Source organism: Scyliorhinus torazame, chromosome 2, assembly GCF_047496885.1.
Source record: "Scyliorhinus torazame isolate Kashiwa2021f chromosome 2, sScyTor2.1, whole genome shotgun sequence".
NCBI classification, from domain to species: domain Eukaryota; kingdom Metazoa; phylum Chordata; class Chondrichthyes; order Carcharhiniformes; family Scyliorhinidae; genus Scyliorhinus; species Scyliorhinus torazame.
The window spans coordinates 85,835,153-85,860,544 of NC_092708.1; the positions used below are offsets into that span (position 1 = coordinate 85,835,153).

The 25,392-nt window shown below is 47.3% G+C and overlaps 1 protein-coding gene across 5 annotated transcripts in view; it reads right to left on the reverse strand.

The window, feature by feature from the left end:
- LOC140389349 (coiled-coil domain-containing protein 89-like) overlaps nt 1-25,392 on the reverse strand; it is a 109,766-nt gene that overhangs the window by 7,419 nt on the left and 76,955 nt on the right. For 2 of the 5 annotated variants that reach the window (XM_072473516.1, XM_072473523.1), the window contains 4 exons: nt 14,121-14,593; nt 2,340-2,470; nt 1,796-1,932; nt 882-958 (listed from right to left, as the gene is read on the reverse strand). In XM_072473516.1, coding sequence (XP_072329617.1) covers nt 882-958; nt 1,796-1,932; nt 2,340-2,470; nt 14,121-14,593 — 818 coding nt within the window. Of the gene's footprint in view, nt 1-881; nt 959-1,795; nt 1,933-2,339; nt 2,471-14,120; nt 14,594-15,484; nt 15,506-15,824; nt 15,894-16,291; nt 16,444-25,392 lie in introns of those variants that run through there. The other 3 variants (XM_072473529.1, XM_072473541.1, XM_072473534.1) reach the window with 3 other exon arrangements.

Genomic DNA, 25,392 nt, shown 5'->3' on the forward strand with positions numbered 1-25,392 from the left:
CTCACCCTCATTGGGTGAGATTAACATATTTAAATGAACCTTTCGGGCCTCTCTGGCATTGCTAGGGTACCTGGGTGGCACTGCCAGTCTGGCACTGCCAAGGTGCCAGGTTGCCCGTGCTGGCAATTGGGCCTGGGGGTGCCCTGCCCTTAAAAGTGGTGGGGTGGGTAGGGGCTCAGGCACTGCTGAGCTCATCAGTGCAGGAAGTGAGGTAAGTGTGGCCTTGGTTCCCCGCTGAGGCCAAAAAAATAAACAGAGTCCCCTAGCGGGCAGCATGGTAGCACAGTGGTTAGCACAGTTGCTTCACAGCTTCAGGGTCCCAGGTTCGATTCCCAGCTTCGGTCACTGGCTTGAGTCATGTCTGTGCGCTGCCTGCACATTCTCCCCGTGTCTGCGTGGGTGCTCTGGTATCCTCCCACAGTCCAAAGATGTGCAACTTAAGTGGATTGTCTAGGCTAAATTGTGCTTATTGTCCAAATAAGGTTGGGTGGGGATGCTGGGTTACGGGGATGGGGTGTGGGCAGGCTGCTTTCCAAGGGCCGGTGCAGACTCGATGAGCTGAATGGCCTCCTTCTGCACTGTAAATTCGCTGATTCAATGATTTGCTAGCGGGGTTGTTAGCGCTGAGAATGATCCCGCTATATGCGCCCAAAACAGAACTTGTTTTGGGTGTTAAATTTTGCCGATTAAGTCTGTATTATTGTATATTTGTGGATACAGAATACCAACTGATTTATCAATGCATGCTTCTGCAAATGTATACATATAGGTATAAGCAACTGAGAACTATTGCAGACTGTAATCAGTGTAAAACTGCTTGAAAAGTTCAGAAAAATCTATTATCAATGTCACATGCAACCGTTTATTATCCTGTTCCTCACCTTTCTTCTGCATCTTTTTTTGCTTTTTCTGTTAATCTTAATTTCTCCTCAAGTTGCTGAATATCCTTTTGTCTTTCCTATGTTTCACAAAGTCACAATAATGCAGAAATTAGACTTCTTCCAATGACAAGTAAAACCTCCATGTTGTATCTACTTATCTCTCCAGATCAACAAGAACCACTTATAAATACACACAATTTCATCTAGACCTGAAACATCTGAAATGGTGGGGCTCAGCTACAAAATGTTTGAGAACTGCTATGTGATCAAAGTTAGCCCTATTCTGTACACGAGCAGGAATCCATCTCTGATGAGTGAACTTCAGAACAACCGGGAAATAGGAAAAAAAGTAAAAGAAAAAAAGTTTTTTTTTTTTTTAATGCCTCGTGTCTGGAGGAGGAAAAGGAAAAAAATAATTTGTTGGGGGTGAAATGAAAGAAAGAGAACATCTTGGGCACCTAGATGATGGGGTTCGAGAGAGAGAAAATTAGACATTGTGATGGCTTGAATGAGAAGGAAAGCTTGCCCAGGAAATCAAGAAAGGAAAGCTGTTGTGAAGAGACAGGAATACCTTGATGAAGAGCGCTGAGACAGAGAAAACTCCTGTTAACTGGAACAAGGAAGAGTTTTTTTGTTGCTGATTCATAAGTTTCTAACTTAGGGCATGGAAAGGATAGTTGCAGAGTTTTATAGGACCATCTTGTAAAAAGAAAGTGCATCCTCCACAAGGGCAATTCTACAGGACAGTACATAAATAATTGTATATTCATTTTAACATTTTAAGCAGTTTAAGCTATTTGTTTCTCCCATACAAGGGTTCTATGTGAACTCAGAGCTGTTAATAACAGATATTAGAAGTCATTTTTTTCCTGTATTTAATTTGATATTCTGTTATATATTTCAACTTAACCTACCTGTATAATTTTCCCTCGCTGCATGGAAAGTTTCAGAAGTTCTTCCTTCTCCTGCGACAGCAGATGCAATTTGTGTTGGAGTTCTGTTTCTTCACGATTTTTGGTTTCTGCAAATTCTTTCTGCTTCAATTCAGCCACTAAAAATAGTTCAGGTGTCATATTTAGGAAGGTACTTGTCAATGTATCAAGTCACATTTTCACCTTGATTATATAGTTAGCAACTACCAGTATACTGTTTCGAACTGGGTAGTTCCAATGAAAAAATATAAGAGAGACAGCCTGTTTTGATAATAACAGCATTATCAAAACTATTTGCTCAATTCAACCTAAAACTACATTGCTAAAATTATTTTAGGTGTTTATCCAAAGTTAAAATGGTGCCTGAGCATTACTTACACAAGCTGTCCGGATGTTTTAAAATTATGGAATATGTGGCAAATACAAGGTTGCATGAAAAGTTTACTACCATTTAATTAATTTCTCAAACATTAGTAAATTGGAATTACTTACAATACTACTATTGCTTATGTGTTTGAGTACGTACCCTTATACCGATCTTCTGATTCTTTCATCTTTGCCCTGAATGATTGCACTTCATTCAGATAAAACTTCTCCGTGGTTGTTTGCTTCTCTAAAACCTCACTCTCTTTTCTCAGTGAATTCTGTGTTATTTGACTGAAATATAGGAGCAAGATATATAGTCTTTAGCTTTCAGAGAACTAGTCTAAAACATGACAAGAATTAATAATAATCCTTTTAGGCAAGAGAAAACCATCAAGGGCGTCGAACTACAGTTACGATAACCCTGAATCTCTGGATTGACAAGAGCCTGAAATTCATGTCAGTAAATTGATCTACATTTTCTTATTTGTTCACAGGATGTGGGCACTGTTGGCTAGGCCAGCATTTGTTGCCCATCCCTACTTACCGTTGAGAAGGTGGTGGTGAGCTGTCTTCTTGAACCGCTGTAGCCCGTGTGGTATAGGTACACCCACAGTGCTGTTAGGAAGGGAATTCCAGGATTTTGACACAGCGACAGTGAAGGAACGGCAATATATTTCCAAGTCAGAATGATGAGTGGCTTGGAGAGCATCTTCCAGATGGTGGTGTTTACATGCATCTGTTGCCCTTGTCCTTATAGGTGGTAGAGGCTGTGGGTTTGTAAGGTGCGGTTTTAGGAATCTTGCTAAGTTCCTGCAGTCCATCTCATAGATAGTACACACTGCTGCTACTGTGCTTTGGCGGGGAAGGGAGTGAATGTTTGCTTTGTACTGGATGGTGTTAAGCTTCTTAGGTATTGTTGGAGCTGCATTCATCCAAGCAAGTGGAGAATATTCCATCACACTCCTGATTTATGCACCCTCGCTGCTAGGGGTGTGTGCAAAGGCTGGAATTGAACTTGGGTCTCTGGCGTTGTGAGGCAGCAGTGCGAACCACTGTGCCACCGTGGCGCCACAATCAGACAGTTGGTGGCTTGCACCAACTATTTAATTTTAGATATTTCCTTTCTATAGAATCCCTACAGTGCTGAAGGAGGCCATTTGGCCCATCAAGTCTCCAAGACCCTCTGAAAGAGCACCCTACCTAGGCCCAGAGGAAACCCACGCAATCACAGGGAGAATGTGCAAATTCCACACAGTCACCCAAGGCTGGAACTGAACACGGTTCCCTGACAGAGTGGTTAGCACAGCTGCCACAGTGCCAGGCAGGTATGGTAAACTTTGGCAGCCTCCCAGGGGATTGGGTGGGTGTTGGCCCACAAAGGAGACCCCTGGCAGCAATGGCACCTCAATGGCATCAGTACATCTGCCTTCAGCGACTGTCTCATCCAATCGGTGCAACTTCTTGACTGGCCTGGTGCCCCCAGACTCCACTTAACTTCTTTTAAGTGCACACGTCCATTGATGCCCTCCACATGCAACCCCAGCTGCAGCCACCACCCCTGATTGCACTGCTAAGCTGCCAGCCCCTTTTATTCGACAGAAGACCTGGTAACAGCACTTAATTGGTTACTACCTGTAATATTCAGCTAGATCCTGCCACCCGCTGAAGTGGTGTCCTAGGCAGCAGGACTCTTGCCGCTTCTGGAAAGTTCCAGCCAACGTTTTGGTATTTGAATGAAAGTAGAAATAAAGTAAGTAAGTTAGAAGCATGAATTCAGATTAAAGGACATGATGTAGTAACCATTGTAGACTTGGCTACAGGTTGGATTGGATTGGATTTGTTTATTGTCACGTGTACCGAGGTACAGTGAAAAGTATTTTTCTGCGAGCAGCTCAACAGATCATTAAGTACATGAGAAGAAAAGGGAATAAAAGAAAATACATAATAGGGCAACACAACATATACAATGTAACTACATAAGCACTGGCATCGGATGAAGCATACAGGGTGTAGTGTTAATGAAATCAGTCCATAAGAGGGTCATTTCGGAGTCTGGTGACAGTGGGGAAGAAGCTGTTTTTGAGTCTGTTTGTGCGTGTTTTCAGACTTCTGTATCTCCTGCCTGATGGAAGAAGTTGGAAGAGTGAGTAAGCCGGGTGGGAGGGATCTTTGATTATAAGAACTAGGAACAGGAGTAGGCCATCTGGCCCCTCGAGCCTGCTCCGCCATTTAATGAGATCATGGCTGATCTTTGTGGACTCAGCTCCACTCTCCGGCCCGTACACCATATTCCCGAATCCCTTTATTCTTTAGAAAGGCATTATACACTAGGTTTAGTGTATTAGGGTGCCACATTTTCCTACCTATGGGATTTTTACATAGGACAGGAAAATTACAAAAGAAGTGAGAACAATTACCACAGCGGAAAGTAAGGATTTCCATACTCAGGTTTGAGAAACACTAGAGGTAGAGTTAAGGACCCGTGGAGGGCAGTGCAGGGGTGCGTATCGGCTCTGTGTGGAGCACTCTGGCGCCGTGCTGGCCCCCTGTGGGCTTCAGAATCGCTGGGCCAAGAGGCCCGTTGACCCGGTGTGAAACACTCCGGTGTTTACGCTGGCGTCAACACTTAGCCGCGTTTTGCAGAATCCCGACCAAGGTTCCCGGACTCCCACGGCGCAATTCGCACTCTTCCACCAGAGGGGGTGGGTAGGTAAAATTTCCAAAACCCAATCACACCAGAGAGAATTCCGTTTTGATTCTCTCTGGATTTTGAGCCCGTGCCAAATTTCTCATGGGCAGAGAGTACAGGTTCAAAATCACCCCCATTATTCACCAGCTAGCTGGTTGGCTGTCTAACGCACCAAGCCTTTTCTGGTATAATTTGCAAGGTCAGAATCCCGGAACTCTCTTCCTAACAACACTGGATGTATCTACACCACATGAGCTGCGGAGATTCAGGAAGGCGGCTCACTACTGTCTTCAGAAATAACTGATGTAAACATTTGAAAATTCTGTGGTTCTCAAGGGCAATTAGAGATGTGCAAAATTGCTAGTCCAGCCAGCGATGTCACATCCATGAATTCATGAAAATAATGGCCATCAACCTCCTTTGGTAATATGGGCCACCAAAGTTGGTCTGAGCCTTCTGTAGCAGAGCTTTCATTAAGGTGTCAGCTGTGACACCCTATCTTCCACCCTAGCTTCTGCACATATCCGACTGACAATTCACCACATGAAGACCGCTTCCCTAGCCTCGCCTTTAAAGCATGTGTGTCACCAATATCTGAACTGGTGCTTGTGAGGGTGAATTTGTGTAAGCCTTTAAGAAGGCTGGCCTCCTCTTCACTGACCAACGGGCATCCTCATTTTCAGCATCTGCAATGAAGAGACGAATAAGGGTCCCTCAAAGATCAGCCATGATCTCATTAAATGGCGGAGCAGGCTCGAGGGGCCAGATGGCCTACTCCTGTTCCTAGTTCTTATGGTAGACTAGTATAAAAGTCACACGGGATCAGGGGTGAGCTGGCAAGGTGGATACAGAACTGGCTAGGTCATAGAAGGCAGAGAGTAGCAATGGAAGAATGCTTTTCTAATTGGAGGGCTGAGACCAGTGGTGTTCCACAGGGATCAGTGCTGGGACCTTTGCTCTTTGTAGTATATATAAATGATTTGGAGGAAAATGTAACTGGTCTGATTAGTAAGTTTGCAGACGACACAAAGGTTAGTGGAATTGCGGATAGCGATGAGGACTGTCAGAGGATACAGCAGGATTTAGATTGTTTGGAGACTTGGGCGGAGAGATGGCAGATGGAGTTTAATCCGGACAAATGTGAGGTAATGCATTTTGGAAGGTCTAATGCAGGTAGGGAATATACAGTGAATGGTAGAACCCTCAAGAGTATTAAAAGTCAGAGAGATCTAGGAGTACAGGTCCACAGGTCACTGAAAGGGGCAACACAGGTGGAGAAGGTAGTCAAGAAGGCATACGGCATGCTTGCCTTCATTGGCCGGGGCATTGAGTATAAGAATTGGCAAGTCACGTTGCAGCTGTATAGAACCTTAGTTAGGCCACACTTGGAGTATAGTGTTCAATTCTGGTCGCCACACTACCAGAAGGAAGTGGAGGCTTTAGAGAGGGTGCAGAAGAGATTTACCAGAATGTTGCCTGGTATGGAGGTCATTAGCTATGAGGAGCGGTTGAATAAACTCGGTTTGTTCTCACTGGAACGACGGAGGTTGAGGGGCGACCTGATAGAGGTCTACAAAATTATGAGGGGCATAGACAAAGTGGATAATCAGAGGCTTTTCCCCAGGGTAGAGGGGTCAATTACATGGGGGCACAGGTTTAAGGTGAGAGGGGCAAGGTTTAGAGTAGATGTACGAGGCAAGTCTTTTACACAGAGGGTAGTGGGTGCCTGGAACTCGCTACCGGAGGTGGTGGTGGAAGCAGGGACGATAGTGACATTTTAGGGGCATCTTGACAAATACATGAATAGGATGGGAATAGAGGGATACGGACCCAGGAAGTGTAGAAGATTGTAGTTTAGTCGGGCAGCATGGTCGGCACGGGCTTGGAGGGCCGAAGGGCCTGTTCCTGTGCTGTACATTTCTTTATTCTTTGTTCTGGTTTAAAAAGAAAACAGAGAGCGAGAAGAGGCTAGTGATTGCAGTTGCAGAGTGCACAGTGAGATAGAAAGTAAGAATGGTAAGAGGGCAATGGGTGTTGAAAGTTAGCATTTTTTCTGCCAGCCGCAATGACGGGTTTTCACACCATCTTCTACCCACCTCATTAATTACACGCACAGGAAAAACAACTCATCCCTGGCGGGTGGCCTCCGATTTACCCAGCCCGCCATCTATCTACTCGCCTCATTCTAGGCACAATATTTAAAGACATCCACACACAGCTGTGTCGCTGCATGTGGTGCAGGACTGCTCCACTGAAGACATGATCCCAAAGGCTATGAAGGTGGCAGCCCTCAAGTTGAATGATGCCTCCCTGGGTCATCGACTGGACACCCTAAAGACTCAGTGCAACATTCTCCACTCCCGCTTGGGCTGTAGGAGGTCCACCAACATTACCACTCTGGCTTGGAAGACAGTAGCAAAGGCCACCAGTGCCAATGCCTCCACATGTACAGAGATCTGTTGGCGCTCATCTGCCACATTCTGCAAGATTTGATGCCATGTGAACTGGGATGACATCCATTGCCATATTTAGCTTATACCCCGAAAACCGGCCAAATTCCCCTACAATCCTCATGATTTCTTCCATCCCTTCTAATGGATCCGATACATACAGAAGCAGGTCGCCTGCATAGAGCGAGACTCTGTGCCCCCCCCCCCCCCCCCCCCCTCCTCCCCGACCAGCCCCTTCCAGTCCCTTGAGGCTCTCAGAGCAATTGCCAACGGTTCTCTAACTAGCGCGAACAACAGTGGGGAGAGGGGGCATCCCGGTCTTGTCCTCCGGTGCAGGCTAAAATAGTCTGATGTCCTATTCGTCCGTACACTTGCCACAGGAGCCTGATACAGCAACCTGACCCAGTCAATAAATCCCTGCCCAAATCCGAACCGTCCCAGTACCTCCCACAGATAATCCCATTCTACCCGATCAAAAGCCTTTTCTGTAAGCATTGCGATCACTACCTTCACCTCCCTACCTTCCGGGGGCATCATGATCACATTTAACAACCTTCTCACATTGGCCACCAACTGCCTATCCTTAACAAACTCCATCTGGTCCTCCCCAATAACAACCGGAACACAATCCTCAATCCTGGAGGACAAAATTTTGGCCAGCAGTTTGGTGTCCATATTCAAAAGGGATATCGGCCTGTAGGACCCACACAGCTCCGGGTTCTTGTCCCGCTTCAGAATCAGCCAAATCGTGGCCTGTGACATCATCGGGGACAGCACTCCTCTTTCCCTTGCCTCATTGAACATCCTCATCGACACCGGCCCCAATATCCCAGAGAACATTTTATAAAACTCCACTGGGTACCCGTCTGGCCCGGGGCTTTACCCGACTGCATGGCCTTCACACTCTCCACTATCTCTTCCAACCCGATCGGGGCCCCCAGCCCTTCTACCAACTCCCCGTCCACCTTTGGTAAATTCAGCCCCCCCCAAGAAGTGCCTCATCCCCTCCGGCCTCGTAAGGGGTTCCGACCTATACAGCCTACTGTAGAAATCCCTAAACGCCTTATTCACCCCTGCTGAATCTCCAACCAGGTTCCAAACAAAGAACAAAGAACAAAGAAATGTACAGCACAGGAACAGGCCCTTCGGCCCTCCAAGCCCGTGCCGACCATACTGCCCGACTAAACTACAATCTTCTACACTTCCTGGGTCCGTATCCTTCTATTCCCATCCTATTCATATATTTGTCAAGATGCCCCTTAAATGTCCCTATCGTCCCTGCCTCCACTACCTCCTCCGGTAGTGAGTTCCAGGCACCCACTACCCTCTGCGTAAAAAACTTGCCTCGTACATCTACTCTAAACTTTGCCCCTCTCACCTTAAACCTATGCCCCCTAGTAATTGACCCCTCTACCCTGGGGAAAAGCCTCTGACTATCCACTCTGTCTATGCCCCTCATAATTTTGTATACCTCTATCAGGTCGCCCCTCAACCTCCTTCGTTCCAGTGAGAACAAACCGAGTTTATTCAATCGCTCCTCATAGCTTATGCCCTCCATACCAGGCAACATTCTGGTAAATCTCTTCTGCACCCTCTCTAAAGCCTCCACATCCTTCTGGTAGTGTGGCGACCAGAATTGAACACTATACTCCAAGTGTGGCCTAACTAAGGTTCTATACAGCTGCAACATGACTTGCCAATTCTTATACTCAATGCCCCGGCCAATGAAGGCAAGCATGCCGTATGCCTTCTTGACTACCTTCTCCACCTGTGTAGCCCCTTTCAGTGATCTGTGGACCTGTACTCCTAGATCTCTTTGACTTTCAATACTCCTGAGGGTTCTACCATTCACTGTATATTCCCTACCTGCATTAGCCCTTCCAAAATGCATTACCTCACATTTGTCCAGGTTAAACTCCATCTGCCATCTCTCCGCCCAAGTCTCCAGACAGTTCCCATCTCCGTCATTTACTTTCCCTATCTCCCTGGCTGCCTCCCTCTTTCTAAGCTGCTGGGCAAGCATTCTGCTGGCCTTCTCTCCATACTCATACTCATACATCGCCCCTTCGCCTTTCTCAGCTGCTCCACTGCCCTACCTATGGTTAACAAGCCGAACTCTGCCTGTAGCCTCTGCCGTTCCCTTAAAAGCCCTGCCTCTGGGGTCTCCGCATACCTCCTATCGATGTGTAGTATCTCCTTAACCAGTCGGTCCGTCTCTGCCCTGTCCAGCTTCTCCTTCTGGGCCCGTATCGAGATCAGCTCCCCTCTGACCACCGCCTTCAGTGCTTCCCAGACCATTGCTGCTGAAATTTCCCCCGTGTAATTGACCTCCAGGTAGTTCTGAATACATTTCCTCAGCCGCTCGCACACCCATTCGTCAGCCAAAAGTCCCACATCTAACCTCCAGTGCGGGCGCTGGCTACTGTCTTTACTAATCTGCAGGTAAACCCAGTGCGGCGCATGGTCTGAGATGGTGATCGCTGAGTACCCCGTGCCAGTAAGGCCCGGCTCAAAATGAAGAAATCGATCCAGGAGTACACTTTATGCACGTGTGAGTAGAAGGAGAACTCCTTCACCCTCGGCTGCCCAAATCTCCATGGATCCAATATCCCACCCCCCCCCCCGCTCCATGAACCCTTTTAGTTCCTTTGCCATTGCTGGCACCCTGCCCATTTTTGAGCTTGACCGGTCCAAGCCAGGGTCAATAACTGTGTTGAAGTCCTCTCCCATGACCAACCTGTGCGAGTCCAGGTTCAGTATCTTCCCCAGCATCCTCTTAACAAACTCCACATCATCCCAATTTGGTGCATACACATTTACTAATACCACCTGCACCCCCCTCCAGTTTCCCACTGACCACAATGTACCGACCTCCCACATCCGAAACGATTCTACCCACCTCAAAACACCACCCGCTTATTGATCAGGATCGCGACCCCTCTAGTCTTTGAATCCATTCCCGAGTGAAAGACCTGACTGACCCAGCTTTTCCTCAATCTAATCTGGTCAGTTACTCTAAGGTGCTTCTCCTGCAACATTACCTTGTCCGCCTTCAGTCCCCTAAGATGCACGAACACACGTGCCCTCTTGACCGGCCCATTTAACCCTCGAACATTCCAGGTGATCAGCCTAGTTGGGGGGCTCATTGCCCCCACCCTTCGCCGATCAGCCATCCCCTTTTTTGGGCCCGCCTCCAGCCCATGCTCCGTGCCCCCACCGTCCCCTCCCCAGGCAGCCTCCACCCCCAACCTCCTCTCTGTCCCTTGGCCCAAGTCCCTCCCTCGTCAGCAGAACATTTGCCCCCCCCTCAGCCCCCTAGTAACAACACTCTTTATCAAAGGGGTTGGGTTACACTGAACATATGCATCCCGCCCCCCACTGTGCTTCTGTGAGCTAGCCCACCCAGCTAGCTTGGTGGCCCCCATCCCTGGCGCCGGATAGTCTCCCACCTATTGTTCCATCGCCACCCTCACCCCCGCTCATACAAACATACCCCAACATCAAACAATCCCCACACAATTGCCCGAGAGAAAAACACCAAAATCTAAACAAGCATACCTCTATCCCCCAACAGTGCAAATGAAAACCTTAACTCACTCAGCACTGCCACTGGTCCCAAATCAATACAGAAGGCATTACAAACAGCTTCCACAAAACAAAAAACGAGAAACTTTTTTTTTTTAAAAACAGAGAAACTAAAAGGAAAAAAAAACATGAACATTGCAGCAAAGTTCAAAAGTTCTCAGTCCACCACCAGTCGTTTCCTTTTCACGAAGTCCAGCGCATCCTCAGGTGACTCGAAATAAAAGTGCTGTTCCTCATACGTGACGCAGAGACGGGCCGGAAACAACAGTCCGAAGTTCACCTTTTTCTTAAAAAGGATCGACCTAATCTGGTTGAAGCCTGCTCTTCTACTGGCCACCTCCACACTCAGATCTTGGTAGACCCGCAGGATACTATTGTGCCACTTACAGCTCCGTGTTTGCTTGGCCCACTGTAGAATGCGCTCCTTATCCAAGTACCTGTGGAATCTCACCACCATTGCCCTCGGGGGGGGGTCTCTCGTTCGCGGCTTCCTCGCGAGTGCTCTGTGAGCCCTGTCCACCTCCAAGGGTCGGGAGAATGCTCCATCCCCCAGCAGCTTCTCAAACATATCTGCGATGTATGCCCCAGCGTCCGCTCCTTCGGACCCCTCCCGAAGCCCAACGGTTCTCAAGTTCTGCCGGCGGGACATATTCTCTAGGTCCTCCACCTTCTCCAGGAGCTTCTTTTGCGGGTCTCTCAGCATCCCCACCTCCAACTCCACCGCATTTTGATGTTCCTCCTGCTCAGCCAGTGCCTTCTCCACTTCTGGATCGCCCGATCATGGGCGTCCAATCTAAGCTCCAGCCGCTCAATCGACTCTTTTATCGGGTCCAAGCAGTCCCGTTTCTGCTTAGCAAAGCCTTCCTGAATAACTTGCATCAGCTGCTCCGTTGACCGCTGGGTCGACAAACCAGTCCTCCGCCATGCTGTCTCCCGCTGAGGCTTCAGCCCAAGCCTTCTCTGTCTTTCTGTTTCTGCCTTTATGAGCACTTCTAGTCCTTCTCTGCATGCACCGATGTGGGAATTCAGTACACAATTGCCTCTGTCTTCAGTTTTACAGTTCAAGTCCGGTAAAAAATCGGGGGAAAAGGTCCAAAAGTCCGACCCGAGCGGGAGCGACCAAATGTGTGACTTACTCCTTCATAGCCGCCACCGGAAGTCCTCTTTTTCTATTCTTACCTAATTTCTGAAACCTATTGCTAGCTTGGCAAACTGCCATTTTCTTTTGTTTCGTTTTTGTATTGTACATTTTGATTTGGAGCTGAATTACCACAAACTAGAATTGTATTTTAAATTCAATTCAACTTATCTGTATTTGCTAAGGACAAACAATCGATACATCTGACTAGCTTACTGCAGGGCTAGTCGGACCTTCCTAAATTCTGTACTTGTGTGAAACCTGAAGCTTACCAGTAGATACTACTAGCTGACAAAATAAGTTGCAAATTGCTTTTAACCCAAGAAGCCCAGTCTTGAATCTCTGTTATTTGGTATATGGTATGGAGTTACAGGTATACGAATAGACACAGAGATCCTACAATCAGCCATGTGAATTGAAGCACGTTTTCATCTCACAATCCTCCCATTCTGACCCCAATTCGCTTATGTCCTCTGTGACACTCATTCTCATTCTAGCCCAGAGGATGTCTCCCACTACCCCAAACACCACACGTCATGTTTCTGTGTCGAACCTCTGACCACTAGTGCTCCCTTCCCACTGGAGGCCTTGCCCTTTGGCCCCTTCACAAGACCCCTTACAGCTAGTATGGCAGGTAGAGCCTTGCCCGGGATACCCCTCTGAGCGATGTGGTGTTGCGTGTGAAGCATAGTGTGAATCAAGGGCAGCACGGTAGCATTGTGGATAGCACAATTGCTTCACAGCTCCAGGGTTCCAGGTTCGATTCCGGCTTGGGTCACTGTCTGTGCGGAGTCTGCACATCCTCCCCGTGTGTGCGTGGGTTTCCTCCGGGTGCTCCGGTTTCCTCCCACAGTCCAAAGATGTGCAGGTTAGGTGGATTGGCCATGATAAATTGCCCTTAGTGTCCAAAATTGCCCTTAGTGTTGGGTGGGGTTACTGGGTTATGGGGATAGGGTGGAGGTATTGACCTTGGGTAGGGTGTTCTTTCCAAGAGCCGGTGCAGACTCGATGGGCCGAATGGCCTCCTTCTGCACTGTAAATTCTATGATAATCTATGATAGTGCTGAGTCGAGGTGCGATGAAAGGCAGGCAAACAAACCTCAGTCACGAGCAAAGTGCTGGTCACGAGATGCACGTTACTTATATACCATTGTGAAACAGGTCAGCCTAATTATACACCGATGTTACCCCTTGATTCAGCATTGGGGCAATGATAGCAGCAAGTAAGCTTTAAAATGAGTATATGAATAGGAGTGTAGTGATAGCAAAAAGGTAAAGTGGGAGAAGGGCACATGGTGGGTGGCAACAGTGTTGATGGGAGCAGAGTGAGAGACTAGTTTTCTTACCTTGAAATGAGCTGTTGCCATTTTCTGAACTTTGACGAAAAGAGCATCTTCCTCCTCCTGTCCATTACCTACACCAGGACCTTCAACATATCAAGGTCGGACCCTGGTGACCTCCTGGTGCTTGCTGTTGCCAATGGTATATTGACAAGTGTTTCCTGCCCTGCAAGAGTTCATTTTAAAAGGAACTGATTGCCTTTAGGAGGCATCAGAAATATTCTATGTTCATCCCTCCCAAACAATGAGTGCAACTAATGAATACTGCAAGTCATGTTGACTGCACACTTGAATTTTGATAATGAGTATCCATCATGAACATTGTGCGCTGCTTAAGACAACGGTACAGCTGTGTATCCTGACTCCACAAATTGGTACTGAGCATTAAGATTAAATCATGGGGCAGCCCGTGCCTCAGTGGTTAGCACTGCTGTGACCCGGGTTCGATCTTAGCCCCGGACCACTGTCTGTATGGAGTTTCCACATTCTCTCCGTATCTGTATGGGTTTCATCCCCACAACCCAAAGATGTGCATGTGCAGAGTTGGGGGATTGGCCAGGCTAAATTGCCCCTTAATTGGCAAAAGAAAATTGGGTATTCTAATTTATTTAAAAAAAATTAAATCATGATTTACTCTGGTATAATTTCACTTTAAAAATGTTATAACAACAGATTAAATAATTGTGTTTTGCTAAATTAACACATTTCATATTCTGAAATCATCATCCACACTGCTTACTTGCATTCCTGTTCCAGTGCCTTGCACCTCTTTAAACATTTTCCTAGCTCATTGGAGAGCTTGAATATTTCATCGTCCTTTTGTTCCAGGGCTTTACAAAAAATATTCTCATTTTCTTTCTGGAGCTTTTCATTTTGCTTTCTGAGCTCTGCATTCTGACTCTTGTATTCATCCTTGAATTTGATAATTTCTTGGTGGTTGAATGCCAGGTCCATGAATCGCTCCTCGAGCTGGGCTGACTGCTTTCGTTGGCCCTCTAATTGTTGCTTGAGGCCCTTGTGCTGGTTCTCCAGCTCAGTGTTAATTGTCTCCAAAGTTTGGCAACGCAACAAGAATTCATCAGCGCGTTGTTTTAGAATGCAAATGAGCTGCGACTGTTCATCTATTCTGGATCGTAATAAGGCATTTTCTGTTTTTTCATCCTGGGAGAGACCACGTAGCTTCTCTAAGGTAATTTGCACTGCACCAATTTCCTAAACAATACAAAATTGCCTGAATGTTTCATATTTGTTTAAATATAGCATTTTGTTAATTATATATATTGTCACAATAGCCCTGCTGATCATCATCTACCTAACTATTGGTAAAAGATGCAATTTTAGAGATCTGAGTTCAAATTCGGTGCATTGATGATCTTTGATGTTTTTGTTACGTCTAGACTGGACTACTCGAATGCACTCCTACCTTCCATAAACTTGGGGTAATCCAAAACACTGAAGCCCATATCCTCACTCACACCAAGTTCTGCTCCTCTATCACCCCTGTGCTCGCTGACCTAGAATATCTCCAGCTGAAGCAACGTCTTGTTTTCAAAATTCTCAATTTTCTTTTCAAATCTCTCCATGTCCTCACCCCTCTCTATCTCTGTAATCTTCTCCAGCCACACAACCCTCCCAAGATATTTCCACTCCCAAATTCTGGCCTCTTGAGCATCTCCAATTTTAACCAATCCACCATTGATGGTTGCACCTTAGGTTCCTTGGGCTACAAACTGTGGAACTCTCCCCACTACAGCTCTCCACATTTTGCTTTCCACATTTGAGACACCCCTTAAAACCTACATCTTTGACCAAGCTTTTGGTCATCAGACCTAATATTTCTTTATGTGTCTCGGCACCATATTTTGTTTTGTAATATTCTTGTGAAGTATCCTGGAAAATTTTATTACTTTAAAGGCGCTACATAAATATAAGTTGTTACTGAAGTATGTTCACTAGTGCTAGAAGACACACCTCGACATCAAGATGTCCTAAAGTACACTAAAGGTAATTAAATACTTTTTGAAAGGTAGCCACTATTGTCATGTGGGAAACGGAACAATACATTTGTGCTATAGTAGCTATATTCCATAAAAAGAGAATTACCCCCATACTCCACACATAAGTCAGCCAACACATCTGCACCAATTGGAAAGCAAAAAGACTCATTACTTATCCAATTCAATGATGCTTGACTATCTGTCGAACAACCTTTCCCCTCCTTTTTAATAGTTTGATATCTCGTAAAGAGAACTGTTTAAAGAAATTTAAAATAAATATTTTTAATGTTCCATGATTTTTCTCCAGGACAGCGCAATGGAGATTAATCTTTGAAATTCCTGGCGTCTCCAGGCCAATCCTGGGAGAGCTGGCAGCCCCAAAAGCTGGCAATACTCAACAGGTCTGGCAGTATCTGTGGAGGGACCAAAAAGAAAAAGGGGTTAACTTTGCAGTTCGAGGTCCCTTGGCCAGAGATGGTTAACTCGGCTTCTCTCTCCATCGATGCTGCCCGGCCGGCTGGGTGTTTCTAGGCAGATCTCCCACCCGAGGTAGGTTTGTTGTCTTGTTCAGAAGGAAGGCACCTTATTTCCCCCCTGCAGACTGGGCGATCTGGTTCAGTTGTCAGGGTGGACACGCTGGAAAGTTTTATTACTTTAAAGGCGCCACATAAATATAAGTTGTTATTGAAGTATGTTCACTGGTGCTAGAATACACACCTGGACATCAAAATGTCCCAAAGTACACTACAGGTAATTAAGTACTTTTTGAAAGGCAGCCACTATTGTCATGTGGGAAACGGAACAACACATTTGTGCGAAGCAAAATTCCTTGCCATGGTGTTGCTCCATCCGGGTTTTAGCCCTCGGAGTGGGTACGCGAGCCGGGATCATGCCCGGGATCCGGCTGCCCTACCTGCTTGCTGTCCTGGACCAGCTGCTTGAAATCACGGGCCCGTTTCTCCGGCTCTTCCCGCCGCTCCATGGGTACTCCAACCCCGCCCCCTCCCCGCCGGCCCCCGTCGTCCGTAGCAACCGAGGACGGCGGCCCCGCTGATCCAAACAGCTCGGCGACTGCCAAAGCCCGATGGAGGGATCTGCCTCTCCCGCCCACGGCAGCAGCAGCAAGGCCAGACCCAGATCTGGCATTCGGCTGCGCGCTGCTCACTCTGGATCTATCCCTGACAGAGCAAAACAAATAAATCGTTTTGAGGCTGGAACAATGGCATAAAATATAGACCTGTCGTCGGCAGTTGCTGAGTCCCCGGCAGTCTCTGGAATGCTTTCAATCCTTCGCAGCCCATTTGCTGCAGAATATTGAATTGCCTCCCATGTTCCTTAAGGTTATTGCTATCGTTTAAAATCTTTGGGTGACCTCTCAGGGCTTTGCCACGGCGTCTCATGGTAATACCCCTTCTGTACCTGTGGTGTCACTAGCGCACTTTGTCAGTTGGGAGCAGTGAACTTCTGTTTAAGATCAAGTGTAGTATCTGCTTTGCGTTTTGGCTCAGATCTGGCATGTCTTGTGGGGACCATGAATTGGATTCAATTTGAAATTGAATTGGTTTTTGGAGCAGGCAAGGAGCTGGATGAGGGGCTCACCCCTGTCCACACTCTGAGCCCTGGCTTTGTAACTCAGAAAAAGTAGCATAAGAAGAAAGGTCAGGGTCCGAAAAATCTTGGGCGGAATTCTCCGCAATCGGCGCGATGACCGGCGCCAAAAACGGCGTGAATCAGTCCGGCATCGCGCCGCCCCAAAGATGCAGAATCCTCCGCATCTTGAGCGGTCGAGCCCTAACCTTGAGGGGCTAGGCCCGCGCCGGACTGATTTCCGCCCCGCCAGCTGGCGGGAAAGGCCTTTGGTGCCCCGCCAGCTGGTGCGGAAATGACATTGCTGGGCGGCGCATGCGTGGGAGCGTCAGCGGCCGCTCATGGCATCCCCGCACATGCGCAGTGGAGGGGGTCTCTTCCGCCTCCGCCATGGTGGAGACCGTGGCGAAGGCGGAAGGAAAAGAGTGCCCCCACGGCACAGGCCCACCCGCGGATCGGTGGGCCCCGATCGCGGGCCAGGCCACTGTGGGGGCACCCCACGGGGCCAGATCGCCCCACCCAGGACCCCGGAGCCCACCCGCGCCGCCTTGTCCCGCCGGTAAGAGATGTGGTTTAATCCACGCCGGCGGGACAGGCATTCCAGCAGCGGGACTTTGGCCCATCCGGGCCGGAGAATCGCCGGGGGGTGGGGGGGTGCGCCAACCGGCGCGGCGCAATTCCCGCCCCCGCCGAATATCCGGTGCCGGAGAATTCGGCAACCAGCGGGGGCGGGATTCACGCCAGCCCCCGGCGATTCTCCGACCCGGCGGGGGGGTCGGTGAATCCCGCACATTTTCCAGGACATTAACAGTCCTGGCACACCGTCCAAAATGTTGGCTTTATTTTGCATGGTAAAATTATTTTTGCAGAATCTGGTGCTAGCAGGGTTAATGTGGGACTGGGTAAGGCTACTTGTGACAACAATAAAGATTATTATTAGTAATAACCACACGATGATTCAAGAGAATTTTGTGCAGTTATTTGAGGAAGAATGTTCTTGCTATGGAGGGAGTCCTGCGGAGGTTTACCAGGCTGATTCCTGGGATGGTGGGACTGTCATATGAGGAGAGACTAAGTCAAACTGGGCGGCATGGACTGGTTGGGCCGAAGGGCCTGTTTCCATGCTGTAAACTTCTATGATTCTATGATTCTATGATATTCATTGGACTTTAGAAGATTGAGAGGGCATCTCATAGGAACTTACAAAATTCTAACAGGATTAGACAGGGTAGATTCAGAAAGAATGTTCCCGATTGGGGAGTCCAGAACTCGGGGGTCATAGTTGAGGACTGAGGAAAGGAGAAATTTCTTCATCTAGAGTGTGGTGAATCTGGAATTCACTACCACAAAAAGTAGTTGAGGCCGAAACGTTGTGTAATTTCAAGAAGGAATTAGATGTAACTCTTGGAGCTAAAGGGATGAAGGGATATGGGAGGAACGCAGGATTAGAGTACTGAACTTGATGGTGAACCATGATCATAATGAATGATGGAGCAAGCTCTAAAGACTGAATAGCCTCCTCCTGCTTCTATTTTCTATGTAACACATAACCTCCGCCTAGGGGTCAATCCAGTGTTGCACAGAGCCATGTGCACAAACAAGCATGGAGATAGCTCCTAGCTTGAATCATTTACTGTATAAGCTCATAAGACATAGGAGCAGAATTAGGCCATTTGGCTCATCGAGTCTGCTCCGCCATTTGATCATGGCTGATCTCATCCTGGCCTTAACTCCACTGTCCTGCCCCTTCTCCATAACCCTTCAACCCATTACCAATTACCAAGTTATCTGGTCCAGATTGAATGCATCCTAAATTGCTGGAAGATAGAAATAATAGAAACATTGGACACAATAATAAGAAAGAAAGGATGAATACTGGCGTAGGCCTGAATGTTAACAGTCTGAGCATAATGACTTTTTAAGTAAGAGATTGTACTGATGAATTCACCTTACATTCTTTGGTTGTATTTAGATAAAGAAGCTGGGATAAATAAGCAGTAGGTATTGCAACAGCTCAACGTTTGTATAATAATGATCTTTTCTTCTTATTCTGTCGCTCCATGCCAACTTTTTGACAATGGCTGGATAACAGTAAATTATTATGAGGATGTGTTGTTAAAGCTTGTTGAGTTCTGTGTCTACATGTGAAGTGAGAGATCTGAGATCAGCTGTCCATTATACGCCCTGCCCAATTTTCCTTTCATTAAAATGTCTTATCATGACTGGTACCCCGCCCCACCCACCTCCACTATCCTGCAGGGTGACACTACACCTTTAATTAATTTACACTTCCCTTTTTTGGAAAGAGTTTATTTTCTTTTTTATTGTTACAGTTGGTTACTGGCAAGACTCCCATCTCATGTCATCAGCCTCCTACTGTTTGCCTCTCAGGTTATACTGACCATGCACATTTGGCACTCCAGCTCCCTCGAGATTCTGAACCTCCAGGCAAGCCTAGGCAGATGCAGATGGCATCACTTGTCAAAATGCTGTTCAAAACTTCATTTACATGCCTACACATGCTTTTGGCAGAAGATGGAAGTACAGAGTGAGTGTGACTGAGCTGATATATAGTTTGTGTCCGATAGTGCATTGCCAGTTGACCTAAACAGTTTAACTCCTATAAATAAGTGCAACATTTGTTTCCCAAAATGTTAATTAATCAGATGCTCATAGGCATCACATATATTTCCAGTAAGCAAGGTGTGATGAATGTAAGACATTGTTATATTTTATATTTGTTCGCTGAGGTCCCAGGTTCGATCCTGGCTCTGAGTCACTGTCTGTTTGAAGTTTGCACATTTTCCCCATGTTTGCGTGGGTTTCACTCCCACAACCCAAAGATGTACTGGGTAGGTGGATTGGGCACGCTAACTTGCCCCTTAATTGTAAAAAAAATGAATTGGGTACTCTAAATGTATTTTTAAAAAATATTTTATATTTGTTGCAGTAATAGAGGTCTACAGCACATAAAAGTCACTTCGCCCATCGCGTCTGCACCGGTCAAAAACAACCACCTACCTATTCTAAATCCATTTTCCAGCATTTGGCCCAAAGCCTTGCATACCTTGGCATTGCAAGTGCACATCTAAATAGGGGTTTCAGCCTCCACCGCCCTTTCAAGCAGCAAGTTCTAGACTCCCATCACCCTCTGGGTGAAAAGGTTTTTCCTCATATCCCTTCCAAACCTCCTGCCCCTTGCCTTAAATCTGATCCCTCCACCAAGGGGAAAAGTTTCTTCCTGTCTACATTATCTATGTCCTTCATAATTTCATACATCTCAATCATGTCCCTCCCCAGTCTCCTATGCTCCAAGGAAAACAACCACAGTCTAGTACGAAGTAGGAAGGCACTGAAACGGGAAGTTAGGAGGGCTAGGAGGGGTCATGAAAAATCCTTGGCAAATAGGATTAAGGTGAATCCCAAAGCTTTTTATTCATATGTAAAAAGCAAGCCGGTGGCCAGGGAAAGGATTGGACCACTTAAGGACAGTGGGGGGAATCTATGTGTTGAGCCAGAGGAAATGGGCGAGGTACTAAATGAGTACTATGTATCAGTGTTCACCAAAGAAAGGGACTTTGTGGAAGATGATTCTTGAGTAGGATGTGTGGACAGTCTGGATCATGTTAACATTGAAAAGGAGGAGGTATTGGGTCTTTTAAAATATATTAAGGTAGATAAGTCTTTTGGGCCGGATGGGGTTTACCCCAGAATATTGAGGGAAGCAAGGGAAGAAATTGCTGGGGGCTTGACTGACATCTTTGTATCCTCATTGGCTACAGGTGAGATCCCAGAGGACTGGAGAATAGCTAAGGTGGTACCGCTGTTTAAGAAAGGTAGAAGGGAAAATCCTGGAAATTATAAACCGGTGGGCTTCACGTCGGTAGTAGGTAAATTATTGGAACAGGATTTATACCCATTTGGAAACAAATGGACTCATAAGCGATAGACAGCATTGTTTTGTGAAGGGGGGGTCGTGCCTCACTAACTTGATCGAGTTTTTTTTTTAAAAAAAAATTTTATTAAAGGTTTTCATAAAATATCAATAACAAAATGAGAAAGAAAGAAGAACCCAACAGGGTTAAGTACAAAACACAATCTAAAAAAGCAACCCCCCAAACCCCTCCCCCCATACCTAAATAATAAATTAACATTAACACCCCGACTTAAGACAACAGGTGTATACACCGCCTCAGACCCTTCCAGTGTAAATAACATAAACAAAAATAAAGTAAACCCCCCCTCCAATTTAATGAACCCTGCCATATCGCTGATCCAGGATTCCACGCTTGGGGGCCTCGTATCTTTCCACTGAAGGAGAATCCTTCGCAGGGCTACCAGGGACGCAAAGGCCAGAATTCCGGCCTCTTTCGCCTCCTGCACTCCCGGCTCCTCTGCCACCCCAAATATTGCGAGCCCCCAGCCCGGTTTGACCCTGGATCCTACCACCCTCGACACCGTCCTCGCTACGCCCTTCCAAAATTCCTCCAGCGCTGGGCATGCCCAGAACATATGGGTGTGATTTGATGGGCTCCCTGAGCACCTCACACACCTGTCCTCACCCCCAAAGAACCTGCTCATTCTTGTCCCGGTCATGTGTGCCCTGTGCAGCACCTTAAACTGTATGAGGCTGAGCCTCGCGCACGAAGAGGAAGAGTTCACCCTCCCTAGGGCATCTGTCCACGTCCCCTCTTCGATCTCCTCTCCCAACTCCTCCTCCCATTTACCTTTCAACTCCACCACCGAGGCCTCCTCCTCCTCCTGCATCACCTGGTAAGTTTCCGAGATCTTCCCCACTCCCACCCACCCCCCCGAGAGCACCCTGTCCTGTACTGTGTGTGGCAGTAGCCGTGGGAATTCCACCACCTGCCGTCTGGCAAACGTCCTTACCTGTAAGTACCTGAAGGTGTTCCCCGGGGGGAGCCCGTTCTTCTCCTCCAGCTCACCCAAGCTCGTGAACTTCCCATCCACAAACAGATCCCCCAACTTTCGTATCCCTGCCCACCCCGAAAACCCTCCACTTGTTCTTCCTGGGGCGAACCCCCGTAATGGGGTCCACGCCGAGGCCCTAACTTCCCCCCTATGCCGCCTCCACTGCCCCCAAATTTTGAGGGCCGCCACCACCACCGGGCTCGTGGTATACCTCCTTGGAGGGAGCGGCAGCGGCGCCGTTTTGATCGAGTTTTTTGAGGAGGTGACGAAGATGATTGATGAGGGGAAGGCGGTGGATGTTGTTTACATGGACTTTGACAAGGTGCCTCATTGCAGACTGGTACAAAAGGTGAAGTCACACGGGATCAGAGGTGAGGTGGTAAGATGGATACAGAACTGGCTCGGTCACAGAAGGCACAGGGTAGTAGTAGAAGGGTGTTTGTCTGAATAGAAGGTTGTGACCAGTGATGTTCCACAGGGATCTGTGCTGGGGCCTCTGTTGTTTGTAGTGTACATAAACGATTTGGAGGAAAATGTAGCTGGTCTGATTAGTAAGTTTGTGGATGACACCAAGGTTGGTGGAGTGGCAGATAGTGTTGAGGATTGTCAGTAGATACAGCAGGCCATAGATAGGTTGGAGACCTGGACAGAGAAATGGCAAATGGAGTTTAATCCGGACAAATGTGAGGTAATGCATTTTGGTAGGTCTAAACATAGAGGGGAAATATACCATAAATAGCAAAACTCTCAGGAATATAGAAAGTCAGAGAGATCTGGACGTGCAAGACCGGAGATCTTTAAAGGTGGCAACACAAGTGGACAAGGTAGTCCAGAATGCATGCGGAATGCTTGCCTTCATTGGACGGGGCATCGAGTATAGAAAACTGGCAAGTCATGCCACAGGCTGTACTTGGAATATTGCGCACAAATCTGGTCGCCACATTACCAGAAGGATGTGGAGGCTTTGGAGAGGGTGCAGAGGAGGCTTACCAGGATGTTGCTTGCTCTGCAGGGTGTTAGCTATGTGGAGAGGCTGAATAGACTCGGACTGTTTTCATTAGAAAGACGGAGGTTGGTTCTGGTGTGAGGTGCTCTGGAGAGTGAACGTCTCCACCTCGTGCGCGAGGTTGGGGCTGATACAGCTGAAGGTGGTATATAGAGCACACCTCACAAGAGCAAGGATGAGTCGGCTCTTTGAGGGGGTAGATGATGTGTGAGAACCCGGGGGCCCCGGGAATCACGTTCATATGTTTTGGTCCTGTCCAAAGCTGGAGAATTACTGGAAGGAGGTTTTTAGGGTAATCACCTTTTGCACGTGAAACTGGACCCAGGCCCTCGGGAGGCCATATTCGGGGTGTTACACCAGCAGGGTTGGAAACGGGTTGGAGGCAGATGTTGTAGCCTTCGCCTCGTTGATCACCTGAAGGTGGATTCTGTTGGGATGGAGAGCAACCTCTCCCCCTGTACCCTGGCCTGGCGGGGGGGACATGTTGGAATTCTTGACTCTTGAAAAGGTTAAGTTTGAACTGAGGGGAAGGATGGAGGGGTTCTACAATTCATGGGCGTTATTCATTATGCTCTTTCAAGAATTGGATAACATCGAACATTAGTGGTGGGGGGGGGGGGGGATTGGGATGGTTGGGGGAAGGGGGACGTATGTGTTACTGGTGAGTGTGGGTGATTCCTGATTCCTTTTTGTTATTTGTTTATGTTAACATGCAGGCAGTTATTTAGGGGTTGGCGGGAGGATGGGATTGTTGTTGTTGATATAGGGATTGACATTCTATTCGTTACTGCTTATTGTTTATTGTTGGTGGGTGCAAATTTGGGCGAAAATGTGAAAAAGGAGAATAAAATTATTTAAAAAAGAAGAAAGACGGAGGTCGAGGAGTGACCTGATAGAGGTCTACAAGAGTGGATGGACAGGCACTCTTTCCCAGGGTGGAGGGGTCAGTCACCAGGCGGCATAGGTCTAAGGTCCGTGGAGCAAAGTTTAGAGGAGGTGTGTGCAAGGCAGGTTTTTACACAGAGGGTGGTGAGTGCCTGGAACGCATTGCCAGGGGAGGTTGTGGAAGCAGATACATTAAAGGCGTTCAAAAGGCATCTTGACAAACACGGATAGGACGGGTATAGAGGGATACGGCACAAAGAGATGCTGAAGGTTTTGACAAAGGTTGGTATCATGACCGGTACAGGCTTGGCGGTCCGAAAGGCCTGTTCCTGTGCTGTATTGCTCTTTGTTCATTTGTTCTTTGTTCTTGTTCTTTGTTCTATTCAATCTCTTTTCATAACTAAAACTCTCCAGCCCAGGCAACATCCTGATAAATTTCCTCTGCACCCTTTCAAGTGCTATCACAACCGTCCTATAATGTGGATTCCAGAACTTCCACACAATACTCTAGCCTAGACCTAGCCTGGCCTAACCAACATTTTGAACAGACCATAACCTCCCTGCTCTTAAACTCTATGCCTCAGCTAATAAAGGCAAGTATACCATATGCCTTCTCAACTACTGAATCCACCTACCTTAAGGGTCCAGTGTACATGCACACAAAGGTCTATCTGATCCTCAGTTCATCCCAGATTCCTGCCATTTATCATTCCCTTGCCTTGTTTGTCCCACCCAAGTGGATCACCTCACATTTATCTGGATTGAATTCCATTTGCCACTGATCAGCCTATCTGACCAGCCCATCTATATCCCCCTATAATCTAAGGCTATTTACCAACCCACCAATTTTTATATTATCTGCGAACTTACTGCTCAACCTTCCTACATTCATAGTCAATCATTGATATATACCACAAACAGCAAGGGCCCCAACACTGATTCCTGTGGGACCCCACTGGACACAGGCTTCCAGTCAGGAAAAACCCCTCGACCATCGCCTTCTCCTTCCTGCCACTCATCCAATTCTGGATCCAATTTGCCAAATTTCCTTGGATCGCATGGGCTCTTACCTTCACTCTCAGTCTCCCATGTGGGATCTTATCAAAAGCCTTGCCGAAGTCCAAGTAGACTATGTCAAATGTATTTCCCTCGTCTACACAGCTGGTCACCTCTTCGAAAAATTCAATCAAGTTGGTCAGACATGACCTCCCTTTAACAAAACCATGCTGACTTATAGAATCATAGAATCATGGAATTTACAGTGCAGAAGGAGGCCATTCAGTCCATCAAGTCTGCACCAGCCCTTGGAAAGAGCACCCTACCCAAGCCCACACCTCTACCCTATTACCCGTAATCCAGTAACCCCACTGTCATGATATGCAGACATGCAGATAATGATATACAGACAGGCACAGACAGGCAGCTAATGAACACAGAGAACAGGACATGACTAATGAGCAGGCAGGACACTCAGGGGTGGTATCTCACTATAAAAGGCACGAGGCACTCACACTTGGCCTCTTTCCACTGATGAACATCTACATAATGAGTCAGGGTGTATGTACAGTATCACACCTCAAGCACGTGGCTAAGAGCTAGTCTGG